At 39.4% G+C, this 24,075-nt stretch overlaps 1 protein-coding gene across 1 annotated transcript in view; it reads left to right on the forward strand.

The window, feature by feature from the left end:
- Positions 1–376: 376 nt before the first annotated feature.
- Positions 377–24,075, forward strand: part of rybpb (RING1 and YY1 binding protein b) — a 36,153-nt gene continuing 12,454 nt past the window's right edge. The window contains exons 1-2 of the mRNA XM_056253692.1: positions 377–686; positions 1,310–1,435. Of these exons, the coding sequence (XP_056109667.1) occupies positions 661–686; positions 1,310–1,435 (152 nt within the window). The 5' untranslated portion in view covers positions 377–660. The remainder of the gene's footprint in view (positions 687–1,309; positions 1,436–24,075) is intronic.

A 24,075-nucleotide genomic window follows, 5' to 3' on the forward strand; every position in this document is an offset into this window, starting at 1 on the left:
AGAAATAAAATAATTAACAACAGGTTCTTCAGTCAGGCTTTCAAACACTTAAAAATATATAGCTGTAAAAAATGTCAGCTGCTACAATGGTAAACTTGTTGCACACTGAAGACTTAAAACTGTGGTTATGTGGCCATTTAGTCCTTGCATTTCCATGGCTTACTTTTATATATGATTTGAGATGGTAAACCACAAGACAAAGTAAACTCCTGTATTCTTCAGCATAAGGTGTCCCAAGTTGAACTTGACTTTTCTCCCCATATATCCCAACTCAACACACACTTCCAAGTGCTGCTGTTGATATATAGCAGAGTCATTAAGTCACTCTCACTGCTGCTTTCTCTCACTTCGACAGGCACACAGTCTAATTACGTTTGGCAATCGGAGAGTGTAGTAGTATTACTCTATCCGTGCCGATTATTTCTGGCGAGAGTTTTAAACCGACGACAGCGGTGATTGGGCGGCGCAGTCACGGGGTCCGCAGTCTCTTCGCCCTGCCTAGAGTCAGTCAGTCAGTCGGGGGAAGGCAAGACTGCCTGCAAGCGCTTCTCTCTGTGTGGATCCACCATACACACACATATACGCTCACACGGACCTTCACACACAATTATTGTTAATTACTGAACCCTTTTCGGTCTTTTGAGAGTCTGTTTTTCCACCATGGGCGACAAAAAGAGCCCGACCAGGTAAGAAAGCGTCAACAGTCGGTAGTTTCCGAGGCGATTTTGGTGACCGCGCGGCTGTTTTTCGCTCGGTGGACATTCGGATGCTTTTCTCGAGGAGTGTTTCTCCTTTCTCTCAGAAACAAGCGCAGCTATGGCGGCTTTCTCTTCTTCTCATAGGACTCTAAACACTTCTCAGTGCCTCTCAGACAAAGAGATTTTTCTTCCTACGGGATACGCCTGGCCTCTTCGGACGGGGTTTTTGGTCGAAGTTCAACGTTAAATGGACCGTTTTGACATTCAATTTCACGCCGTTCACCGACGCGATATCTTTAGCTCGCTGGCTAATGTTAGCTGTCGTGCCAGCGGACACCAATCTAGAGAGTGTATTATATATGTGTTAAGCCCGGTTACTAGGAGCTGTGGAGAATAACCGTGGCTAGTTAGCTGGTTAGCGTGCATTTCCAGTATTTTCCGGTTCTAATAAACCGCCCTCGCGCGTCACGGGTCGGATTTTCTGTCACTTTCTGTGCCACTTTGGTTACGTTAAACGAATTCGAGACAGTAAAAGTAGGGGTGTAGGATGTTAGGGGGGCAAACATGGAGGTTGACCTTTGTAATTTGGGCTTCTTTTTTTGTTATTTAAGGCCAAAAAGACAAGCCAAACCGACAGCGGACGACGGATTTTGGGACTGTAGCGTGTGCACTTTCAGAAACAGTGCCGAAGCCTTCAAATGCAGCATCTGTGATGTACGGAAGGGCACGTCTACCAGGTATGGGCATTTACACTGGACTTTTGCAGCATTGCAATTCTTCTCTCATCCTCACTAATGCAGCTGATTGTAATGCTTTACTTGTTGATTTGCTCTTTAAGATTCATTGAAACACCAGTCCTCTCATGCAAGTTAAATGTCATTTCTTCAGTCTGATGACTGGCACTAGAATGGAGTGTGGCAGCCAGCCCGTGCAGTCGCTGCAGTGATAGGCAAACTTTCTTTGTCCTGCATTAGCTTGAACACAATTTATTGCATTGGATTTTCGCGCAGATGCTTTCACTGCAGCTCCATGGTCATGCATGCTTGCAGATGCATACCTGCTATTGCAGTGCTGCAGTGTTTGCATGTGTGGCTCGAGTCAGATTTCCATTTTAAATCCATGGCTGGCGTTTGTTGGGTTTGATCGAAGGCATTTAATGTCTGGGTGTGTTTAGAATCCGTCAAACTGTTTTAGAGGCATTTGCTGTTCAGATCAAGAACGGGAAACAAATTATCTTGGGTTTCCTTTCTTATTAAAGCGGTTGCAACAGTTTAAAGGTCAGTCAGCTGTCAGAAATTCTTCAGGATGTGCCATTTGTTTTGACACATCTGCAAGTGTAACAATTTCTGCTTGATTTAAGAATTAGACTAACATGGTGCTCACTTGAAATAAAGCTTAGGGCGAAGAAGCAGACGTTAATGTTGTTTTTCTGGTTTGGCTAATTGAATGATTTCATTACTCTAATTTCTACGCTGCTCATTTGGAAGTTGTCACTAACAGGTCTGGGTGTGCTTGTCCATTCATAAAGGTCATTTATTCCAGTGGTTCTCATTCTTTATCCTGGAGGTCACTCTTATGTGACCTTTAGTTTAGGATGTCTGGATGTAACATTTGCTTATCATCTGTGGTGTTAAAAAAAATTAACCCTGAGGATCAACTATTCTAATGGCTTCTAAGCTCCTCATAGGATGTCAAAGTGACTACATGCTGTACGCTCCAGTATCCATCTATTATTCGCCTGCTGTTTCATTTTTCTTATTTGACCATGCAATATATTTGATGTACTGCGCATACTATATTTCAGGCTAGTACGCGGATCATAATTTAGGTGTTAAATAAGGGGTACTACTCCAGAACCAGGATTGAGAACCACTGATTAAATCGACAAATGAATGTGTTCGGTTTGCCTGAAATGCCATCGTGGTTGTATTCCTGTAAGCGTATGTAGCTGTGTATCCTCAGTTACGTATGTTCTACGTCTGTCTGGCCTGCGCTGTGTTTGTTATGATGTGTGAACCCGCCAACACTTCTCATCAGCTGACTGATGTGGTGTCTACAGCTATGAGTAATATGCGGCTGCACGCAGTAATCCCCAAGCTCTAACCTTTTCATCTGCTCTTTTACACCCAGTGCTTTTCTGACATTTGGGGGAAAGAAGAGGTGTCGGGAGAAGTCAGACACTCCAAAGCGGCGTATTTGTCAATAACGATTAGTCAATTTATAATATTCCCTTCGAAAACCCAGCTTAGCTCATGGATCTGTTTGCAGAAATCAGGCGCATTACGTTCATAGTAAAGACAGGAAATGATGCCATGCGCTTCGGAAACCCCTCGTCTCACTCTCTGGCAGGAGCCCAGCTCCTATCATTCTGCTAAATAGAAATCGCACGATATTGCTGATGAGAGCCGCTCTGTCTCTGTTTGATCTGCGCTGTCAAGCTTTGATGGATGCGATTGTTTGCTGATGTAAGAAGCCTGGCTCCCTTTGTAATGAGGACTAATTAGCCATCTTGTCCACGTTTGATGTATTCCAGTGGTGCACGGGGGGGAGCGTGGGGTGCTTGCAGAGAAACGATGCGCTCTCTTACAAGGGTGCAGCAGTTTAGGCTCCCATCTCAGCACCTTTTATCTCTGTTTCCCTCAGTGAATGGGTCTTTGTGGTGTGATAACGCATTCCACTCACCAATTATTTTATCTTTGTTGGTCTTTGGAGTTCAAAGAATGCAGCAGCCCCCTGTGCAAGGATGTATGTAGATTAGCAATGCATGTTTGTTTGTTTTTTCGTCATATAAAGAAAGTCTGGGGATGGTTGCTTCAAAGACTTTATCTGATTCCTGAGCACATTATGATCAGGCGGATTGATTATTTTCATGCAGCATGCCGCGAACGTGGCTGCAGGAGAGTGTGCATGGTGTCGGGAGACTTTTAGGATGATAATTAAAGGCAACTTTTAGGGATAAATGTTAATTGAGCATAACAGATTCTCTTTTGCTCAACTGAATCACTAACAGACCTCATAAAGGTTTGGATGTTCACTTATAGACCGGGCAATTTGACGCTCGACAGTGTGCTAATGAAGTATTGAATGAATTATATGTATGGCTTTCATGCTCGTCTATCCGCAACTTGCAGGATTGTATGATTTGGATGATATCTTTGCCGGAGGGCATGTCTCTCGTTGTTTTTTTCCCACACAGCAGCTGCACACTTCATAAATTCGTTCGCTTTGTGTTGCCATGGCAGTAGAGGTTATCTAGGGTTATGCTACTGTCAACCCAGCAGAAATTTATCCTGAATCACTGTGGCCTTGTCGCATGATATGTTAGACGTGTGGTCTATATTATTTGTGAGGTAGCACTTTTGGATTCAAGTTGCCTTAAGATGGCTTTAATCTTCCGTTCTTACTAATCTGAACAAAAAAAAAACACCCGGCCTCAAGCAAAACTTCAAAACGATCTTCTTTCCTCTGAGCCCATTGAAATCAAATTTCCTCACACCACATTCCTTGCAGACCTTAAAGCATCATGTTTTAATATTAGATTGGAATCCTGAGAACAGGAGTGAAGAATGCGACACCTTGTTTCAGTGTCAGATTCCGTGGTTTCTATGTTCCAAGATGCATATCAGTCACCCACAGGTTAGAGGGAAGAATCCATTAGGGTTTTCTTAAGTTGATTGATGTGCCGGATCAGGGGGAAGTGCCATTTGGCCTTTGTGTTACCTTGATCTTCAATGCGGGTGTACTTTTACTTCCCCTGAAGCTCCCTGCCAGGTCCCAGACAAAGTTGTTCATCCTTTAAACAAGTGTCCAAGTAGTTTTGTTTCTTCCTATGTCAGTATTGATAAAAGCAAACATTTAAGACACAAGAAATGTTTTACCACTCAATGATAGAGGTGGGGAAAATCGATTCACAGATGCATTGCAGTTCCTTTACGGTTCTGGACTAAGCCGAAAAAAAATCATTTGATTTTTACGTTATTAAAAATTCTGTTTATTGATAAAGCATACACAGGACAAAACATTACAGATATAGATGTTTGCTGCCTGCAACCTTGCAGAAATGGCTTTTTAAATGCATTTGCAGCAGCATAAATACATTTAAAGGAAATGTATTTATTTACTCCTCACTGTATATGTATTTACACACACTCAATAGTTGATTAGTCTTGTGCACATCCACAGAAATCAAGACACGCACTGATTGACATAGTTGAAGGTTTTTCCGATATGTTATTTTATTTACACTGAATGAAAACTGCAGAGCCGCCTCTTACTGTATTTCTATTGATTGACCAGAGCAGACATTTTACTGGTGGTTTTTTGTTTTTTTACAGAATCTTTCCATAGAATTTGGCAACTGTTCTCTTTAACTCTTTAAAAGATTATAGAGTCGCTGAATCAAAATTCAATGAAATGATGAGGTGTCTTCAACATTCCCACCCATACTCTACAGACTGTTTTAGTGTCTCTCTCGTGGGTCATGTACAGGTAGACACACAGAGCAAGCTGATGGAATATTTACTATGTCACAGTGCAAGAATTTCATACAATCTTTGTGATTCCATGGGAAATTGAGGCTTTAAGTGGCTTGTTCCGCTTGGAATAACATAATATTGTCTTGACACTATTGATTCGTGACATCAACAAGGATGGCAGAGATTCTGTGTGTGTAATTGATGGAGCAGAGATTTACAATCGAGTAATTTTCTTCGCCATTGCTTGAGTGCAGATTGTTGAGGATAATGAAATTACATAATCAGACTGCTAACACTGTCAGATTCGCCCATGCCTCTACAAACACACTTAGACACACTTTTGCTTATCCACAGTTATCAGCATTTAGACCTGCTCTAAACCACAGGCATAAGCTTTTAATCTATAGCAGTGTGTTAATTGAGGGTTTTAAAACTTCTAAGATTGCAGACATTAAAGCGAATGAGCACACTAGTCGTTTTTCACTAGAGCAAAAATGAGTGATCGGAATGCATAAGATTTTGTGTCTTGTAGAGGTCAAATAGATGTGTTGAGTAGTGATAGACCGATATTAGCCAGATTGATTCATCAAACAATATATGGCCATTGGGATTGGCAGAATCTACCAACATGTAATGAACATGTTATTGTAAAGTAGTTTAGTTATCAATACTTATTTTTTTCACTTTTATGAAGACTGCATCTTATTTGCTGTCCATATATATATATATATGTATAGTGTGGTCCAAAAGTCTGAGACCAACAGAAAAAATGGTTCTATTTTAAATGCATGATTTTTTTAAAATTAATTATTTTTCATTTAAATTCTTAATTTAAATTTTTATTAATATTATCAGCATAATATTCTGAATGTGTAAATCATATTATAACTACTAATGTTATGTTTTATACTTTTCAAACTCTTATACCTTTCGGATTATTTAGGTTTAAATAGGATGTTGAATCCCATATTTTCAGAGTTTTCTCAGACTTTTGGACCTCTCTGCCCTGGTGGGTACCGGTTGATGCTTATTATTGAGTTTGAACCAAGTGTGTGTGTGTGTGGGCTGAAATAGGCTTGAAAGTGATTTAGCAACAGAGAAATTGCTGGCCATGTGATTCTGAAGGGAGACAGATGACAAGGCACTAGGGAGGAGATAAAAAAAGGCCCCAAAAGAATGGAGAGAGTGAATGAATGCAAGAGAGCGAGTGTGCGTGTTGTACGTGTGTGCGCTGTGAGGAGGGGGTTGTGGGCCACTGCATGCTGAGTTTGATGGACGGCTCTGTTGGGATGTGCTCACTCAGCCAAGAGGCTCTCAGAGGGAAGGCAGAATGGAGCACATCATTACCCAGCGCTGGGAAGCACTGGGCTCACCCTCCTTCAACTCCCGCTCTCCTCCGCATGTCATTCAGTCAGTGGAGCAGAGGAGGCTGCCGTTCGCCTGACTCATGCGTATCTCACGTAACACAGTCAGTGACGTTCAGTGACCACACTTAATCAGCTAACTGAGTAGGAACTGAAGTGGTTGTGCCTCGCTGTAGTCTGCGGAGCAGAGCGCTGATGAAGATGGTAAGGCAGACTGACTGGTAGATTGACTGACAGGTTGTCTTGATTGGAGCTGGATTCTGTTTTTGCCGGTGGAAATATTAAGCTATTACAATCTGCAGCTCTGCTTGTATGTAGATGTTAGCTCTAAGAGGATTAGTCAGCCTACTTTATTGCTTGCTGATGTGTTTTTATATGACATTAAATTCTTCAAAGCAGTAAGGGCATGGATTTGCAGATAATGTATGAAAGTGATGGCGAGGGAAATATCTTTTCTGTGAACTCTTCATGTGAAGGTTTTATTTTTACAAAAGCAGTCTGTTTGAAAACTGTCACATGACATGGCCCTTAGAAGTATTTAGACCCTTACAAGTCACATACAAAATATAAAATCAAGCAACATCTGAAAATAAATGCTGCTACAGCCATTTTGAAATTACTTGATTAAAAAATTTAAAAAATGTAGGCTATTTGACAACCTGTCTCCAAATACAGTTTTGTCTTAAGAACCATGCTTCTATTGTTTTAATAATTTTATACTTTATGAAATGTTCTGCTTGCAGATTGAGCTTCCAAATTTTTTTTAAATGCCACTTGCTTTTATATTTAATGCAGTGTATGACTTTAGTGTTCAAATACTTTGTAGGCCCACAGTCTCCAGATATTTTAGTTGTGTGGGAGTAACGACTCAGTACTGAAACTTTTCTCTCTGTGCAAAAGTGAATCACAAAGGAGCAGTTCAGCGACAAGACATGGTTTCCTATTTGAGCGCTTAACAAAAAGTGCTTCTTTGTTGCATTTCTACTTATTAGTTTAGCAGAGCAGGGCAGTCTAGACATAAATATTCAGTAAATTGTTGTGTTGAATAGGGTGCATATTACACAGCCATGTGTTCATACTAATTTGAAAAGTGACCTGTAATTATACAGGTCTGAGGCAACGGCAGGACACAAGGTTGAGTGAGTCTGAAAGAAAAAGTATCACTCCTTCAGGTCATCATAAGAAAAGAAACATGACAAGCCTCTGCTGATAGATGGATCCCTATGTGGGTTGCACACAAACTCTACACCTGGTTTGCAGTCTGAGTGATGAGAGGAATTGTGTGGTTTCCTTTGGTGAAAGGTCAGACAACACAGGAAGCTTCTCTTGGATGGATCAAAAAGAGAAAGAGATGTTCATGTTTGCTTTTTTGCTAGTTTTAGACAGGCCCACACAGAGTCTGTGCCTGATTTCCAAATACAAAATGCAGGTCATGTTTATTTTATGCCACTCAAAGAACAAATTGTGTTGTGAGGACAAAACCCTGGTACTACTTGCAACGGTCTCTTTTTTTGTATATTTATATCATTTTTTTCTTTTAATAATGTTTGTAATTTTTAGGCATTTAGTCATAGAAATTTTGTTAATTTATGAAATTAGAAACTAAACATGTAATATAGTTTGAGCTCCTGACGTGACAATCAACATTTTTCTATTTGGTGTTCTATTTTATTTATTTACTTACTTTTTTATGTTATCCAATATCCACTAACTGGCCCGTTTTCACATTGCATTTCACATCCACATCTTGTGAGAGCAGTTAGATTTTTCACCACAGCTGAGATCTTCTCCCCAGAGAGCAATTTCCTCGGGGAAGAAGGAGGGCAGAATCCCTCCGGAAGGTGCAGATGAATGTTTAATGTCCTCCACCCAGTCGAGAGCGACAGCACAGGAACCCAGGGTCTGTTCTCTAGGTGCTCTTCACTATCTCCGTTCTGTACAGCAGGCACAAAGCCACTAATCGCTTAGTAGAATGGCTTATGGGAGCCCCGTCCCAGAGCTTGTTCAACACGCGCGCACACATGGCAGCTTCATCATCCCCCACCAGCCAAACGCTTAATACTGCTACGCCAGAGGATCAAGGCGCTCCGCGAACTGCCACTACACATAACTGTCGCATTTGCCGTGATGTAAGAGGCGAACATGTTAAATCTAGTGGTGAATCTCACAGTTGCTGTCAGGAAATGTCTAAAAAGTTTAGCATTTTTTTAAGACAAATATGAATGTTTTTTGCACTGCTTTTTCTTTTCTTTTTTACATTCCTCCACCTGAGATTAATTAAATCCATAGGCTCAGTAGAGAGTATGGGTTCAATTTAACTAGCCTTATCCTTTAAATGACAACAGGTTGCTTTTTAGATTGCAATCTGCCTATAAAGGTACAGCACCTTGTAGTCCAATATCATGCATAAGTATCAGATATGTATCCCATTGACCTGACTGTCCTCTCTCCAGGGCACTTTGTGGCCCCATAGCATGCAAGAGTCAATGACCATGATTGCCTGCTTATGCTGCACTTGAATTGGAGAGCTGTGTTAATTGAGCGCTTTTTGTAGCCTCTCTTCACTGGAGCGTTCTCTCATTCTGTCTTGCCTCTACATGCAATCTGTTTCATTTAACTCAGCCATAATTTACTGCACCGCTAACGTTTGTGTAACTGAAGCCTAGACTGGAGCCTCACCGAAATGCCAACCTCTCTAGGAATTAAAGAGTCTTCATGTGTGGTGTCATTAATTACAGCGCATCTGTTTAAAGTGACACATGCCACCATGGGGGGGCTTATCAGACCAAGGCTCGTTTTCACACAAATCTGTTTACAAAATGACCAGTTGTATATTGTTAAAAAAATAAAACAATTTATATAATTTAATGCCTTTTAAAAAATATTTATAATCTACTTCAGTTTGACATATTCAATTAATATATTAATTAATTCAACTGAGAAAGGGGAATAGCCAGGTCCAACAAGACCATTTAAGCTAAGAAAACCTATATATTAAGCTAATAAAAAAATATATAAATAATTTTCTTAGGTTAAGGGTTTGATTGCAACTGGACTTCTTTGCAATGACAATGGTGGATCTTGAAGGTTGTGTACTGTTTGAGATTTTTAATGGTCCATGCATTTCCACTTGGTTTAATGCACAATTTGGCTCAACATTTTCTGCTTGTATATCAATATGCCTAATTATTATAAATAAAAAATAAGAGTATTTAAAGGGGAACTTGGAAACTCTAGCCATTTCTTCGCTGATTTTCACTTTTGTTGTCGCATGTTCTCATCGAGCTCCCCCTACAGCTGTGCGGCGTATATTTTCACAACACTGTCATAAAAAAAACTCACTTGTGGCACCCTTCCTCCCGCTTTCTACCGCTGCTCATGTGCATTTGTTATTATCGGAGCCGGCCAACTTTATCGTGTGGAGCTATGTCTACCGAGGTGGGTAATACATCACACACCGTATCATAGAATTATGTCGAATTGCCATAAAGCAGTTCGTGTTTCTCGCTCGTTCTCGCTTCTCACAAGACTTCCTATTTCCAACTTACCGGGACGTTAGTCCCCATGTTGCAAGGTTGGTTTTCCGCCTGGGAACGCTGGGGGGAGCGGGGAAAGTCACCATTCTGTTCAGAACAGGTTATTGAACCATTCAAATGATTTCTAAATGGTTTTATTAAGTTGAAATAGTTGCCAAGTGCCCCTTTAAGAATATATATAACAATAATAATAAGAAAATAATAATATTTTTATTTTACTGAAAATATTGTACGAAAAACTGCAGGGTTACTTGTTAATATGCAGGCAGCTTACAAAGGTCTAAGGATTTATTATAAAATATTATATTATTATTATTTTATTTTTTTGTCAGGATGTATGCAAAAACTAAAAGTCTGTCTTTAACCCTCTGGGGTCGGCGGTCTCGCCGGCGATACCAGCTCACTTTTTTCCTTATCAGTGCAAAAGAGACTCAAATTACTCTGTTGATTTTGATCTTACATATAAGTGTTGTACATCATTCGATCCTGTTAAGTTTGTATTTTTTTTGTGGAACCTCATAATAAAAACAAAGTGTTGTGCTTTTCGCCTAATAAAGAAAAATAAACATGATGCGCGTTCTGCGTTCTCTCTGTCAGTGAAGTCCATTCTGAAACGCGTCCGAAAAATGAACTGTAACTCTGCAAATACTCAGTCAAACAGGTATACAGGCACACAGGCATGAAGCCTGAATTATCTTCTTTTAAATGAAGTAATTTATATAAAAAACAAATTTTCTCATTTTATGTAATCTGTACGAAAAGAGAGAGATGATAGTCGTTCTCGTCTCAGGTCATTAAAGTTAATTTGACCACGCCCACGGAGCGCGCGCTCTATTCAAACACAAATGCTCTGAGGCGATCCACGCCCACATCAGCTGGATAACCCTCCGAAAGAGACTCATATTTACGACGCTGTGAGGAATAATACTAACTTAATAATAATCCTGGAAAAAATTACCTCAGAAGTGCAGGTAGTTTCATTTGGAGGAGCAACGGATCCAGCTGAGGAATAGGTACATTCTTTATTTTCAAGTGCTTTGTTCTAATCGCGATATGAAATAGTGTCTGTAAACAAAAAGACTGTTTGAATATGAATCGCATTTTTGTGTGTGAATGAATGAACAGCTTTTACCTAACTATATTCCAATACTGAGATGAGTAAAAATCGACTGAAATATGTTGAAATAAAATATTTTTGTATAAGCAACGTATTAAACTGCAAATTAACATTTATATGTCTAATCATAAAAACGATATGTTACATATGAAAGACAAGATGTCGTTTTTACTGTAAAATACTGCCACATCAAATAAGCTTGTTTGCTAAGATGTTATTATAGTGTTTGTTTGATTGTAGGCTATATTCAAACTAATTAATCCGCAACTGTGAAATATGTATGATAAAATGTATACTTTAATATATACAAAGAAAGATTACATTTGAAATATAGTTAATTTTAATTGTTGTTGTAATTGTAACCTTTTTATTAAAATAGCAAAAATATATGTAGGCTACATATAAATAAATCTTAGGTAAATCTTAAAAGCTCAATATAAGCCTCCTCTTTAAATTATTTGTATTGTGTTTTATTAGTGACAGATTTGGGATATATTCCCAAACTTTCTGTAAAAACAGTATGAGAATTAACTGCACAATTACTAGAAATGTTTACATTTGATATTATACCATTTGCAAGCACAATTTGAAAAATAAATAAATAATTGGAACTGTGAACCAATTTTGTATTATAATTTGCCTATCTATATATATATATATATAGTCATTGCATTCTTGTGGCTCAGTGACACACCTGAATGAAAGGGTCATTAGTATGCAGCCCCATTATGCGCTCATTATGCGGGCCCATTGTCTTCTCAGGTGTGAATCACAGCAGGTCACACCCCTGCGCATATTGCCTTTCCAAACAAAAAGTGTCATTTTTAAATTTAAACCAATCTATTGTTTTATGTGAATGATAAGGCAGGATGATTTTCAGATCATTTTGAAGAAAAAACTCTAGGCGACAACATCCATTAGTCAAAAGTCTTGTGGACACATATTTAGTATGTGTTTTGTGGCCTTATTTCAGAAACTTTAAGTTTTAGTTTTTTTCAATAACCACGCATAAACAATTTTCTCTAAAAAATACAAACATGTACTAGGGCTGCAACAAACGATTATTTTGATAATCGATTAATCTAACGATTATTAGAACGATTAATCGACTAATCGTCGATTATTTTGCAGACTAATCAGTAAGTTTGGAACGATTATTCAGCTTTTCCAATTAGTTAAAACATTGAGTTATACATATTCTAACTATAATATAAAAAAAGAAAATCACTTCAGCTTTTGAAATAGTTGTTTTAATGAACTTTGAGCCAACTAAACAGGTCATTCTCTTTAAGTTTTCAGATTTCGGTCCAACTCAAATCACACACAAATGCTCTCTAAGCATTGTTTAATAGGCCCACTACTTTTCTTAGAACTGAAACAGAAAAAGGGACATTTACTTCAGGACACAAAGAATGGCAAAATATTAATCTGCAAACAATTATTATAATTATAAAATTACAATCTTTTTTTACATGACAATTGAGCTGACAGAGACGTTCTCATTCACCTTTTAATTTATAGTATGATAAAGTAACTGCCATGATATTCTTCCTATATCATAGGAAGGATATAACATCTCGTTTTGTAAGTATTCATGATTATTGAACAAAATACAGGCAAGTGATAAGACTAGCCTATAATAATACCTAATATACTAATAGTGTTACAATAATAAAAACAGCCCTGACTCCTAAGCTCGATCAAGCTTTATTCTATGCAAAATAAGTCATTACATTACTGTAATTATATTACTATTGATAATATTATTACTATTATTAGTAGTATTGCATTCTCTAATAAAGAGAGATTTACCGCTGGTTAGTAAGCTCCAGCTGGAGAACACTCACTTCTCACCGGCTCCTCTTTTGCCGGGATGTTTCCTCTTGCACTCCAACATGCATGTTGTGCTTTTTCACGGGAGAAAAGCAAGTTCCGCCTTGCATGTATTGCACACGACAGCATTCTTGATTTGAAGTTTTGTGAAACTTTCCCAAACCTAAACCTTGCTAGTTCGGATTCGTTTGCACTGTCATAATTCGCGCTGTTTTCTCTTCTACCGCAATAGCATTTGTAAGGGCTGCACTACACTCTAGCGCTACAGCGCCGTAGCGGTCAAATCGCGATATTGCAGGCCCTTACATTAGGTCACGTGAGATCAAACGACTACTCGACAACAAAGATATTTGTCGACAAATTTTTATTGTCGACGTTGTCGACAACGTCGACTAATCGTTGCAGCCCTAACATGTACATACATGTTGATAACATATTATGGTAGCCCTGTTTGTGCTAAATAGTGTAATTACACCTTTGCCAGTAATTTGTTTATAAGCAACTGAAAAAAGCACAAATGTCAGAGTATGTCAAAACATCTCAAGGACCCCAAAAACACCTTGGACCCCAGAGGGTTAATATGAAATATGAGCCTCTTATGTATCCACTGTGGGGGAAAAAACTCCTGTACACTGGAGAAAAACATATGGATTATCATATAAATTTATTTAGTTTTTTTTTTTGTCTTTTTTTTTTTTATACACATAGGATGGAGAGAGCATTACTGAGAGCTAAATACGTCTGTTTCATTCATACTGGAAGGTGGAGGGTTCCCTTGTGCCGTAACGCTTTACAGAAGTAATGTAACTTGACGTTAGAGGAAATCCCTAATGTGGACAAAGGCATCATGCTGTAGCTGAATAAAAAGATAGAAACGCTGACTGATTAAATATGAAGACAATAATCACACTACTGCCGCAATATGGTGTATTTGAGTTATTCAAGCCTTCTCGGGTATTTTCATCATAATAATAAAGTAATGGCCTATTTATAATGCATTTCTAATCGACATAGCCTTTATCACTGTATAGAATACTATAAAATAAATTGTCTGCATCATTCTATAAGAAGCCACATCAGCTCACAAAAGGAAGTTATTTCAAACACTCGACTGATCATCGACTTGATTAATCATGCAGCCCTAGGATACAGTGTTCTACACAGTGTGCTATATTGTGTACTGCAAATTTTGTCAAATGGAAGTCATCCAGATGCTCCATGCATAAAGAAATGGACCTTAGTTAGAGGTAGAGGTTTAATGATGTAATTAAACCTCTAATTAATGATGTAATTCCTCATGTGTTGATGTGTTGCTGATCAGCATGGCAATAAGGGGAGATACGCTGCTGATAGAGCTGCTGCCTGTAGGCCTGTCGCGATCTAACCGCAGTGTTTCAGGCAACCGCGATTACTGCACTCATTTATAAGGGGGAGCCGTGGACCAAAAGAAATAGACAAGCACTAATTAAGTTTTCCTGCAATATTTTCAAAGTCATCTGAAGCCATTCCATAGCTTAATGTGAGGGACAGAGGTATTACATCATTAAACCTCTAACCTCTAACCGATATCATCGTCCATCGTGATGGCTGACAGACATCACGATGTTAAGCCAGCATCGCGATCCCCCCTCCCATGTTTCCATGGTGACGCGTCATGCTTGGCACGTGATTCACCACAGCCAAAATAGCGCTGTATGACAGATGTAACGTTAGCGCTTTTATTTCTAAATATTAACAAACCTGATTACCATGTCATCAACTATCTTCTATTCCGATTTTCAAATACGTGTAAGTGAGTTTGTTTTGTTGTTTCAAAAAACCTTTATAAATTATTTTGATCTGTAACGCGAGATGGGCGCCGTAATGTTTGTTCAGACCGCAGTTCAGAGATTCATGTCTGTTGGGTTTATTACAGCACGTGAATTCATCAGTTTCTCCCGAAATACATGGCCGGTGAACTGGGAGAAGAATATAGTTAACTTTATAGTTACTTACACTGTGTGTCTGATATGAATGAAATCCGTCGGCAAATATATTTGAATGGGTTGTAATTGCTGCTTCCATAGACACCATTGTGTATTTTACAAACTATAAATGTATTGTTTTGCTATAAATTATATGCATTTAAATGTCTGAAACCTAAAATAAACATTGTGGTTAAAAACACTGAATAGTTGTGATATATGACAAGCGCTGAGCGCGTCCGTCTCTGGCTCAGCGCAGCCACCGCGCGAAAGCACAGTTTGAATCTGGCAGTTCTGTCAAGTCACTGTACATTCGCTCCTCAGTGCTCAGCTGCTGCAGAGCGTGCCAACATCAAAATTGCTGATGAGATGTAGAGGAAAATATCTTTGCGTTGTGCCTACGCCTCTTAGCTGTTCTAAATCCACTGTAAAACACGGCTTTGCGGGGCTTATTGCTTAAGTGAAAAATTAGAATGTTAGCCCCGCCCCTCCTCCCGATATCATCGTCCATCGCGATGTTTCACTGTACACATCGTCTGATGCCAAATTGGTAGACATCGCACAACCCTAGGCAACATTTAATTTAATGCAAATGAAAATAAGGTTCTGAGGGAGAGAGATGCAGTCAACAGGAAATGTTTTGAAAAGATGTACTGTGTTTTGTCAGCTGAATGGTAGACACCAAAGTATACAACAGTAAATTGTCCCTCACAGCGTTGTTCATTCAAGTGAAATTAAATGTGGCATATGCCCTGACTAATCCATAAGAGTAGTATGAAATTCCAAAACACAGTCCCTCAACCACAATGACCTCTCTCATCCAACTCCAGTCAAGTTTCCCTTGAGTTGGCAACCAACGTCTGTTCGCTAATGTGAGTTTGGTCAGTGTCCATCTCAGACTGTATGCCATTTCTCTCTTCCCATTGGAGAGGTGCCACCTGTGTTCTTACACGAGTCCCAGTCATCAGGGTGAGGTTGTGATGAAGCGGTCATGTGTCGATCAGTAAATAATGCATTGTGTGGATTTTGTCGTGCTCAGTGAGTGTTGACAGCAGTGAGACATGCCGGTGAGCTCTCGTGGCCGAGTTACAGCTGGCACTGATTCATGGCTCAAACACTCAGCCTGTTTCTGTCTCTCTAAACTGCCCCTGATACAAATCTCCCCTCGTGGCAGGAGATCCACCAAGGGAAGGTTAATCAAATCAATCGCAGGCCTGTCTGCCGCTAGACTCCCGGGCTGACCTCAGGTTGGAAGGGATTTCTGGATCCCCCTCAGGAGGTAAACTAAGCCAAGTACCAGTTAAGTGGAGGATCGTGCACTTTTGACAAAACCCCAGTCTGGATTAGAGCAAATTACCCAGTGCTAAATGTACTACAGTGGATAGACTGAACAAATGGATGCATATATATGTTATGGTGTAATGGTTCTCTGTAAACAAAACAAAAAAACATACCGCTCTCTTCGGGCGCACATATTCACCGCAGTTAATCTCAAATCAGAAGATACATCTATAATATGGTTTGGTGAAGAAAAAAAAAATACGTACTGAGTTCCGTTAATGTATGTTTCTGTCAATCAGTTTCATTTATTTGTCATTCGAACATGTTAGACATGAAGGAACGAAATTCGTTTCCCAGGACCAGCAGCGTAATACAGAAAAAATGGCAATTTAAAATTCTAAGATAGACCTATATAAAACGTATAAAATACATCTCTATAAACATTAAAATAGCCTTAAGTTTATAAAAAAAAAAAAAAAAAAAAAAAAAACATAGACCATAATTAACCCATAATATCATAAAGTGCCTTGTGCAGTAGCAGCAATGAGCGAGCAGAGGGCAGAAGGGCCCCGAAGAGCCCTAAACTAAGGAGTTCATAAGCCTCACTGCCTCTGGAAAGAAGCTGCACAATAGCCTTTTAGATCTTGCTTTAAGGCTGCGCAGCCTTCTGCCAGAGGGGAGTGTGGTAAACAGTTTATTCGCTGGGTGAGTGGAGTCCTTCATAATGTCCAATGCCCTGCAATGGATATGTGCCACATGGGTTTCACGTCTGAGTAGCTGTCCAGTCAACTGTTAAGTATGTAAAACTTAATCTGTTGTGGACATCACAATTCCTCATGTGTTGCTGATCAGCATGGCAATAAGGGGAGATACGCTGCTGATAGAGCTGCTGCCTGTAGGCCTGTCGCGATCTAACCGCAGTGTTTCAGGCAACTGCGATTACTGCACTCATTTATAAGGGGGAGCCGTGGACCAAAAGAAATAGACAAGCACTAATTAAGTTTTCCTGCAATATTTTCAAAGTCATCTGAAGCCATTCCATAGCTTAATGTGAGGGACAGAAGTATTACATCATTAAATTAAAGTTCACGGAAACTCGTCTTCCCTCCTCTTCAGCTGTCAATCATTCTCCGTTCAGCATTCAAACAGCTCGCCTCGTCCGGTTACGACAGGGTGCACTGTAATACTCTCTCCAATATATATATATATATATATATATATATATATATAAATTAGTGCTGGGCAACGATTAAAAAATTTAATCGCGATTAATCGCATGATTTTCTTGCGATTAATCGCGATTAATCGCATAGTTACGCGCAAAATTGAATAATGAATTCTAGTAGTGTTTTGCGCACTTTTGATTTAAATGTACTGCTACAAAAGTGCAATAACATGTGGTTTGCAAAAACTTTAAACAAATAAGGTGCTTTTATACCAGCAGTATTCCCTTTACACAGTATCAATAAAATATTTCTTGTAAATCTCAACTTAAACATTAATGTAATCAAATCAAATATTTAAACAAAGCTATTTGCCACTGCCAGGGCATTACCTTTTATCTAGCTTGTTAAAACGAGTCCAGTTTTCTTGTTTTTTTTTTTCTGAACAGGTATCTTGTATCAGGGAGCAGCAGAAACAGTCTATGTAGTCAAAGGGTCATGATCACTACTACAGATATAAGTCGACCAACGTTACTTCTCTGATAGAAGCTTAGGTTTGGTCATGGCATGCCATGGTTTCCCACGTAAGATTACATTAAACAGAGGTAAAGCCCAATTTATACTTCTGCGTCGAACTCACGCCGTAGCTGTGTAGCGCGCGTACCCTGACGTGCATCTCTCCAAAAATGTAACGTCAATTCTACGCGTACCGCAAGCGCTGTGATTGCTAGAACCGCTCCCCGGGTTTCACACTCTCCCTCTGCATGTGTAATTGCGCGTCAACGCGGACAACGACGCAGATATATAAATGAAAACCAACGCGTTGTCTATAGCGTAGAGGCTCCGGCGTAAGTCCGACGCAGAAGTATAAATCAGCCTAGAGTGAGGTGAAGTGGTCGAGCACAGGTGCAGCGACAAGCGGGTGCGTTCCTGTGAAACTGTTGCAGTCATGCTCGCCTCACGCACGCGCCCGCGCGTTGCCGAAGTTGAATTGTCTAACTTTTTAGACTGATCCTCGGCTCGCTGTTTGTGAGTTTCCAGAATCGAAATAGTTATCAGGACATCAACAGGAGGGAATTCACATGGCAGAGCATCCCCGCTAAACTAAACGCAGGGCTATCAGGTAAAGTTATGTATAATTTTAATTTAAGTTAAAAAGGCTACAGCTGCGTAGCGCACAGAAGCCGTTGCATGGTTACTATCCATAGAGCGCCTGTCATTCACTCGCAGAGCGCTGTCTCCCTTTCTGTTCACCTGAGAGAACCTGCCAAAGCCCATCCACTGCTTGTTTGGGTGGGTTATTTGCTGGCTGACCAACATCCCACCCCTCCTGTGATCATGGTTTGACTGTAGGCCTATGTGTATTCAGAGGCAGTGAGCAACGGACTTTCAAAATAAAAAATAAAAAAACCTCTGCGTTAACGCGAGATAAAAAAATTGTCGGCATTAATTAATAAATGCGTTAACGCGATAATAACGCGTTAACTTGCCCAGCACTAATATAAATATATATAATATATATATATTATATATTATATATATATATTGACGTTATAATGCTTGATCTGTAGAAAAAGGGCTATGGATTTGCATAAATGACTTTAATTTGCTGGAGTTTGCTGTTTCTAAACGACTCTCTACCGTGAGCACACACAGCACACGGACTATGAATTGGCATTAAACGCACAATTACTGGAATTTAAAACTATGAATAACCAAATGATCAATAAACTGTTGGACAGATATACACTAGGATTTGTGCGCTCAACATTTCTTCGCTTTGTGCCGTGAATTTTTAAATGTGCACTTGTGCAGCGCTGCGCACTGTGGCTCCATGTTGCTTTAAGCACATCATATCTGCACCCACAATGCGCATACGCGCTTTGTGCCGTTTTGTTTTGAAACGTTTCATTCATATTATCATGGTTTTGTGCACTGAAAGATTATTAAATGCCTATTATGTTCTGTCGTATCTATCATATCTTGTTGCAAAATTATAACTTACAAAGGATTAAATTCATCAGACTTATTTAATGAATGAAGTACACAAAAATTATGACAAAGCCCTAAAACAGACAAATAATCACCAAAGGCCTAAAACTGACAATTAATCGTCATAATCGATGACGCGCATGACAACTTATGCTGTGTGAAGTTTTCTGTGTGCACATCTGAAGCATGCACGCATATCTTAGTATCTTTGTCAAAAACATCGATATTTCAATATGTATCGATTAGTGGTGCACGATATATCGGCCGATATGGTACATTTTTTACACATCGGTATCGTTCCGATGTCAAAATAGGGCCGATGTGAACAGGCCGATAATCATTCCTGTGTATTTGACGTGTGTGTAGATGTGAGTGTGGGGGTGGGGATGTTTGTTTTTGCACCAGCGCATACATTACGAGCGCAAGTCCTGTCAGTTTAAACATCAAGCGCGAGAAGACTGGAACTTGCGCGCTGTTTTCTGTCAGCCTTACTAAGGCGTATTTTTGTCCCGCCAAAGCCTTATTTGACCGGTGAGTGATGTAGATGACTGACTGCTGCGCTTGTTTAACTGAGAGAACGAGCAGAGAGAAAGCCCCGGTCGCGCGTGCACTCTCACCGTCTTCAAACTGTCTTGCTCTCTCTCCCTCCCTCGCGCATATTAATGAACTGAGTTGACTGAATATCTTTGAGAATACACGATGGTAAAAGGTTGGAAGACCGAAGTTTTTTTTTTTCTGAACTACCACTGGTTGTGAATTGTGCTAAAACAACGTTGCCTTATCTTCTCTGAAAAGCTTTCCACACATTCAGATTACATAAACCACACTTTCAATAAAAAAAAAATAAAAAAAAATCTATCTAGTGATGAAATGTTTTCTGTGTTGAGACAAATCTTGTGCGATGTCCTAAACTGCCTGGATAATCACACGACGTGTGCCGTGGTCCGTTAATGACACGTCCGATTCGCGAACTAATGACTCCTTTGAACCGATTCACTTTAATGAATGGTTAAAACAACTGATCTGTCCAACACTGAACTCAAGAGACATGAATCGGAAAAACTTTACAATAAGGTTCCATTTAAAGGCTAGTTAACTACATTAGTTAACATTCTATTAATATTAGTTTCTATGCGGATTTACTCCATGACAAAACCACCCCAGTCATTCTAGAATGATTCATTCTTTCCAAATAGAGCTATTCAAGTCATCTGGTGAAATTGTTTTTATATCGCAATGTAATTTTTTACCAATATCGTGCAGCCCTAATCCTCGCTATGTGTTTTCTATACAGAGATATCGACATCGCTAAATATCGGTATCGGCCATAACAGCAATATTAATATCGGTTATCGGTATCGGCCACAATTTTCACATCGGTGCATCACTTGTATCGATACTAAAATATCTGAAACGGTTCCAATACTCCTTTTCGGCAGTATCGATACACTGATACCAGCCACACACCTTAATTTCGGCGCGTGGTTACAGATATTGTGCGTAATTTTATTCATTACCATCCCGTCCCATTTATTCAATGTCCGTCTTGTCCAGTGTTCAGGTAAATGCAGTCAGTTTTGGAATGTAAATAGTTGAGAGAAAATGCATGTGGTGTAACAGTAAATTGGATCATAGTAAGATAACAGAGTGTTAATCATACTCTGGAATGGATATGTTGCCTTTTATAGCATAAATGTAAAAACATTTTAAAATTGTTTGCTTTTCCTTAGTTATTCTGCAGTGTGTTAGTTTCTGATCTCTCTTTTTTTCTTCCCTTGACCAGCACAGACCTGATGCATACTATTCCCACATGCTCTAGTCTAAAAGATGCTCTTCAGTATCATTTGCCAGCGGGCCCTAAAGCTCATCTAGATTCCTTGCAGAGGTTGTATTGATTGGAGTTGTGCTGGCCTCTTGAACATGATTCCCCATTATGAGGGATTGATTGGCTTCACATTGGCTGGTCTCTGTGAAAAAGGCGTCTGTATCACATCAGTCATAGGGAGTGAAAGAACCGTCGCTATCTAAGGGCCACATGTTTTCTTCAAACCACCAGTAGACAGCTGTTAGTTTTATCCGTGGGTTATGTTGGTTTGAGTTGAAGGGCATCAACAGGACCATTAGGTCTTGGGATCACTATAGCTGCTTCTATCAGTACTTCAGTTGCATTCTGCCTCGTATATTATTCTGTGACCTCTTACACTCCTAACCAGGCACAACATGACATGATTCTAGTGATAACCTTTTGCGACAAATGTTGTGCAGCTCAACAGTCATAGCCAGTCAGTGCAATGTCTTGCAGTCATAAATGTCCTCTACACAAATATGTGAACAGTGAACACAATGATTCAGTCTCGTTTTTACATTCCAAATGTATTCTCTCAGGTTTATTTTCTGTGGTTACCTTCCGTGAGAACACTTTAAGCGGAACAGTACAATACATTGGCTAAGCCTTCATGTTTGTGCATTTACGTGAGTATATATTGAGTATGTCTGGCCTTAATCTTCCATTCATGAGTTTTAAGAAATCTAACCGCCATCTAAACAGCTAAACATTCCCAACTGCGACTGATCTGAAATATTGAGGTGAAGAGGACTCCCGAGTCTAAATGTTTAGACAAAGTAAAAAAAAACACTTGTGGGCTTCAGCCCCATGATCAGTTGAAATCCTCTGTTACCCCCAGCTGCTGCCAGATGTTGGCCATTATGCTTGAGGAACGTGAGTTGGCTCGGGCTGCATGGCGCTCTGCCTCAGATCTCAGACACAGCCCCTCGGCTTTTAATTAACTCAACACCGCGCCGAGGAGAGAGAGCCTCCAGCTTTCCATCGTTACAGAATGTGTGTGCGCACAGAAGCAAAAAGGTTTCCTCACCCACATAGATACTATTCTTTAGTAAAGAAATTCATATTCTCAGTTGTAGAAATCACTTCTTACCTGGTAACTTTTAAACCTGATACATTCATGATGCACATGAGAACAGATGAATATTGTGCAGTTTCAGGCTTGCTATTTTTGTCAATTAAGTTCTTGTGTTTGAACATTCAAGCGCATAATGGAAATCTGAGAGTAAGAAATTATACAAATATCTGATTTCACTAAATAACTTATGTTTGGGTCTATTCCTCAGACAAAGCTATTGTATGTTTTTATAAGACTTGAGATCAAGTCGTATGGACTATTTTTATGGCACCCTTATGGTACTTTTTTATGGAGCGCCCAGATATTCTGCTTTTGTGAATAATATTAATAATGTTTGACCATCATTTTTTAATAATCTTTTCCCTCTCTGTGCTACTTTTTATATGTAGGCTATACCCCAAGTTTTGATGGATCTTGTTTGTTTCAGAGAACAGCCAGACTGAAAACCGCTTTCTATCCGGTTTGTGACAAATGGGGCTAAACCTTCTAGCTAATCTGATTAGTCCCTATGACAATGACATGCTGCAAATGTCCCACCCTATGATCCTCACAGTCATTTATTAAAGGAGTAGAGTAATGAGATTACACATTCAGCAGACCCACACAGCTGGCGATGGGCTGTCATCACATTCGGGGACCAGTGAAAGGGTTTTAGTCACTGAAATGCCTGCAGGGGGCATTACCTGGCTAGGTATGCCTTAAAGTCTTCATCACAATCCAGAATCTGTGCTTTAAAATGGTTTTGTGTAAACACGGACTGAGGTGGATGATTACATGCAGACGTGATGGAGAGGAGACTTTTTGATGCTGTACATTGCTGTACAATGAATTTCTGGTCAAATGTTATTAACATAATTCTGTATGTTTAATAATCTCTTTTTAATAAATATAATTAAAACTAAACTTAGAATATTTATAGTTATATGCAATATTTCAACTCTGTCATATTATATACATAACAATTAAACAATTATAAAAAATGATTTGGTATTATTTATTAAGGGTGCTCCGATTGATCGGTCGCCGATCATGATCGGCCGATAATTGCTTTGGGATGTGTGATCGGCGGTCTCTATAAAGGCCGATCCAGAAAAGCCGATCAGATGACGCAAAACTCGCGAGACAATTTTTTTTATGCCCTGGTAAAAATGGCTTCACCGGTCTGGCAATTCTACAACAGGGCTCTCAAGTGTCAAGCATTGAGCGTGACAGTCACTCATTTCGGTCTTTTGTCACGCTCTCCCGCCACACATTGTATTTCTCACGCTGAAAAACTATTTGTAATATATTTAATATGCCGCAGCGGCCAAAACTCTGGCCGCGCTGCTCTCACTGTGGAACCGGCATGAATCAAGTGCGTTTCCTCTGGTGTTGTTCGTCGAGCTACACAATAGCCAATCAGAAAATAGCACTATTGTATCTGGGTAAGATTTAATGCAACAACCAATGACAAAAAATTTATCCTGCGCGAGGCACAGAGCACTGTATCCATGCAACTGATCGCGGCAGCTTGAGTTCAAAAACACATTTTAGCTCTAGATTTCTTATTTAATAGCGAACTAAATGAATGATCTGTTAGTTAACTGAAGATGTTTTATTTATTTATATTAGGTACATGGTGGGACAGACTTCACTGGATCTAAAAAAAAAATCAATCTAACCATAGATGTGACCAGTAGTGGTGGCTTTCTTAATCTGTTTAAAATAATTTTGCAAGGGTTCTTCACACAA

This window comes from Rhinichthys klamathensis, unplaced genomic scaffold (genome assembly GCF_029890125.1).
Source record: "Rhinichthys klamathensis goyatoka isolate OS25496 unplaced genomic scaffold, OSU_Roscu_1.1 h1tg000109l_1, whole genome shotgun sequence".
Taxonomy (NCBI): Eukaryota; Metazoa; Chordata; class Actinopteri; order Cypriniformes; family Leuciscidae; genus Rhinichthys; species Rhinichthys klamathensis.